This window comes from Alligator sinensis, unplaced genomic scaffold, assembly GCF_000455745.1.
Source record: "Alligator sinensis unplaced genomic scaffold, ASM45574v1 scaffold1740_1, whole genome shotgun sequence".
In the NCBI taxonomy this organism is placed as follows: domain Eukaryota; kingdom Metazoa; phylum Chordata; order Crocodylia; family Alligatoridae; genus Alligator; species Alligator sinensis.
This window is the reverse complement of record NW_005843154.1, coordinates 247,769-251,657: the sequence shown is the minus strand read 5'-3', so window position 1 is coordinate 251,657 and position 3,889 is coordinate 247,769. Positions and strand designations below refer to the sequence as shown.

At 52.7% G+C, this 3,889-nt stretch overlaps 1 protein-coding gene across 1 annotated transcript in view; it reads left to right on the top strand.

The window, feature by feature from the left end:
* The window catches only part of LOC102374786 (lymphocyte antigen 6G6e-like), a 4,259-nt gene extending 1,715 nt beyond the window's left edge, over positions 1-2,544 (top strand). Inside the window, exons 2-3 of the mRNA XM_006037647.3 lie at positions 1,312-1,425; positions 2,171-2,544. Of these exons, the coding sequence (XP_006037709.1) occupies positions 1,312-1,425; positions 2,171-2,379 (323 nt within the window). The 3' untranslated portion in view covers positions 2,380-2,544. The remainder of the gene's footprint in view (positions 1-1,311; positions 1,426-2,170) is intronic.
* The last annotated feature ends 1,345 nt before the right edge of the window (positions 2,545-3,889 follow it).

Below are 3,889 nucleotides of genomic sequence, written 5' to 3'. Positions count from 1 at the left end.
GGGGGGGGGGGGGGGCTGCCTGGGTTCCCTCTTGTGTCTTATATCAGGCTGCGGGTCAATGTTGTGTTACCCTATGTGGTTGTGTAATGGGGGGTGTTGTATGTGAGGGGGTGTGGCCCCTCCCCCAGCCTAGCCCTGCCCCCTGCAAGACATCAAGGGGCCCAGCCCCACCCACCGCAGTGCTCCCAGTGCCACCATGGGCCAGCTGCTGCTGGGAGCGCTGCTGGTGCTCAGCTGCCTGGGGATGGGTGAGTGCGGCTGAGTGCCCAGCCCCTGGGTCTGGGTGGGGGGGAGGGCTGGGGAGTCACAGCAGGGAGGGGGGACCCAGACCCTGGGGGGGGGGGCAGTGGGATCTGCAAGGGGCAGGGGAGGGGGACCCAGATGCCTGGGTTCCTCCCTGCCCATCCCAGGACCCACCCCTTGTCCTGAGACTGGCTGTGCCCTAGCGTAAGTTTTTTCCAGAGGAAGGGTGTGTGTGTGTGTGTGTCCTGGATGCCTGGGTTCTGTGTCTGTGTTTGCGTGCATGTGTCCTTGGCACCTCAGTTTTGTGTCTGTATCCTGGACTCCTGGGGGGGGGGAGGGTGTCCTGGATGTGTGGGCTGTATGTGTGCATGTGTGCGTGTGTCCTGGATGCCTGGGTTGTGTGTGTGTGTGTGTGTGAGACCCCTGGGTTCTCTGTGTGTCTGTGTGTCCCAGACCCCTTGGGGGTGTGCGCGTGCACGCATACGCATGTGTCCTTGTTGCCTTAATTTTGTGTGCGTGTCCTGGACACCTGGGCTCTGTATGTGTGTGTGTGTGGGTTGTGTGCGTGTGTGTGTGTCCAGGCATCCAGGACACACGCATGCACACATATATGCATGCACACACACACAAACATATGCGTGCACACACTGTCTCTGTTCCCAGTCTGTGGTTTGGCCAGACCCTGCATTTTCCAGGCAGGGCCGAGGCTGCTGCAGGGCTTGAAAACAACAGTGTGTGTGTCCCCCAGATGCTTGCAGGGGAGGGGGGGTGTCAGACACCTAGGTTCTGTGTGGGAGGGAGGGCAGTGGTGCCTGGGTTGTCTGTGTATGACCCTGTCCAGATGCCGTGTGTGTGTGTGTGCGCGCGCGCGCATCCCAGATACCTGGGTCCCATGCTGGGGTGTGTGTGCCCATGTCAATGTCTTGGACACCTGGGTTCCTTAGGAGTTGAAAGGCCTCATGTGGCTTTGAGCCCAAACACCTGAGTGGTGGTGGTGGTGGTGGTGTGTGTGTGTGTGTGTATCCACCCCCCCAACCTGGCCCTCACCCCCACCCCCATGTCACCCAGGCCTGGCCCTGCAGTGCCTCAAGTGCAGCTTCACGGTCTTCGACCTGCCGTGTCACACGAGCCCTGTAACCTGTGAGGCCGAGCAGGCCTGTGCCATCATCCATGGGCATGCCGGTGAGTCCCTCGGGCCCAGGGGTTGGGGCCCATCTGGGCAGGGAGCAGAAAGCAGAGCAGGAGATGGAGCAGGGAGTAGAGCAGCAGATCTGGCAGGGAGCAGGGAGCCGAGCAGCAGATCAGGGAGAGGATACAGGGCGGGGAACAGAGAACAGAGCAGTGGACTTGACAAGGAACAGAGAGTGGAATAGTAGAGCAGGCAGGGAAGATGAGGCAGGGAGCAGAAGACACAGCATGAAGGACAGAGCAGGGAGCAGAGAGCAGAGCAGCAGATTGGGCAGAGTATGGTGAACAGAGCAGTGGATATGGTAAGGGCAGACAGCAGAGTAGCAGATCTGGCAGGGGGAAGAGACTAGAACAGTAGATGAGGCAGGGAGCAGAAAACAAAGCAGTGGATGGGGCAGGAGGTACAGGGCAGGGAGCAAAAAGCAGCAGCTGATGGGGCTGGGAGCAGAAAACAGAGCAGAAGACAGGCCATTTGGATGGGGCAGGGAGACAGCAGAGTAGGCAATGGGGCAGGGGTGACAGGGCAGCAAGTAGAGAGCAGAGCAACCAATGGGGCACAGAGCACAAGGCAGGGAGCAGAAAGCAGAACAGTGGATGGATCTGGGAGTATAGGCCAGGGAGCAGAAAGCAGAGTAGTGGATGGGGCAGGGGAATGGGATCCCAGTGGCTCTAGAGAAGGGAACAGAGCTAATTCAGCTGGGCCCCCTCCCATTGGTCCACCTCTCTGTCCATCCCACAGCTGGCAAAAAGTTAATCAAGAGGAAGAACTGCGTCCCTCTCTCCAAGTGCCACAGCAATGACACCGCCACCTACCTGGGCATCTCCTACGTCACCAGCTATGAGTGCTGCCATACCGACTTCTGCAACTCCCGGGCCGGTGCTGGGCCCCACCTCCCATTGGCCACGGGGCTAGTTGCTCTGGGGGTGTGGCTGGCCAGGGGCTTCTAGCCCTGCCCCCACCCCAGTCATGGGAAGAAACAGGTTGGGGTGGAGAAGTTGGGAGTGGAAAGAGTTTTACATTTTTATATTTTTGCAGGAGGGCAAAAAATCCAGTCTGAGGTTGCCTTTAAATAGCTCCGCCCCCTTTGGGCCTTAAAGGGGTGATCAAAAAAACAGATCCCGGTGTGGTTTTTCCAACCTTTCTCAGGCGCTGGGAGCCATAAGAACACAGGGCCAAGGGGAACGGGGTCTAGAGAGGGAGAGGCATCTGTTGGCAGGAAGTGACTTGACAAGCCCCGCTTACTTCCTGGTCATTTGGAGCTTGGATTCTTCCTTCTATTCCTCTCTCCTCCTCTTCTCTATTGGCTTCTTCCCCTTCCTTCCTTTCTCACTCTTGTTCCATGGTTGTTTTGATTCCTTCCGCCTTCATTCACCCTTTGTCTGTTCCTTCTTACTTTTCCTCCCCCTCTTCTTTTACACCTTGGTTCTTCCCCTCACCTGTTCACATCTTTTGGTTTATTCTTTCATTCCCCCACTCATTCATTCACATTTTTTTTTTGGTTCATGCCTTCTTGATCTCACTTGGTCTTTGTCCTTTCTTTCATTGACGTGTTTGCTCTGGGTTTCGTTCATTCTTTGCTCCTGTCATTTGTTCCTTCCTTTTGTTTTTTTCTTTCTTTCTTTTGATCACTTTATAATTCTAGTTTTTCTTCATTCCTTCTTTTCTCCTTTTTTTCTTTTGTTTTATTCATTCACTTATTCCTTTGTTCTTTTTTATCCTGTCCTCTGTGGGTTTGTACATTCATTTGTTCCTTCCTTCATTCTTTCTTTCCTCACTTTCTTTCTGTCATTCACTCGCTCTGGTTTTTTGTTCACTCATTTGTTCAGTCATTCATTTGTTCCTTCCTTTGTTCTTTTTTCCTCCATTCATACACTCAATCACTCTGACTTTTTTCATTTGTTCATTCCTGTGTGTTCATTTGTTCATCCATTCATTCTCACCTTCGTTCCTTTTCTTGTGGCTTTGCTCATTCACTTGTTCCTTCCTTCCTTCCTTCCTTTAGCCATTCGCTCTGCTTTTTTCTTTCCTTTTCTTCCTCCATGCATTTATGCACTCATTTATTCCTTCACCCATTCTCTGCTTCATTCTCACATTTGTTCTGGGTTTTGTTCATTCATTCTTTCTTCTGTGACTTTGTTCGTTCATTTATTCCTTCTTTCAGGCTTTCTTCCCCTCATTGTTCACTCTGGTTTCTTTCCCTTCCTCCACAGCTGTTTTCATCCATTTGTTCTTTCATCCATTCAGCCTTCTTCATTACTTCTTTCCTCTGTGAGTTTATTCATTCACTTGTCCCTTCATCCATTGTCTCCCCCCACTCACTCATTCCTTCACTCATTCATTCTCCCCTTCATTCAGTCATCTGCTCTGCTGCTTCTTTGTTCCTCTTTTCTTTTGTGGCTTTGTCTGTTAGTTTTGTCCTTTGTTCCTTCTTCCCTTCATTTGAGTTCTCTGGTTTTC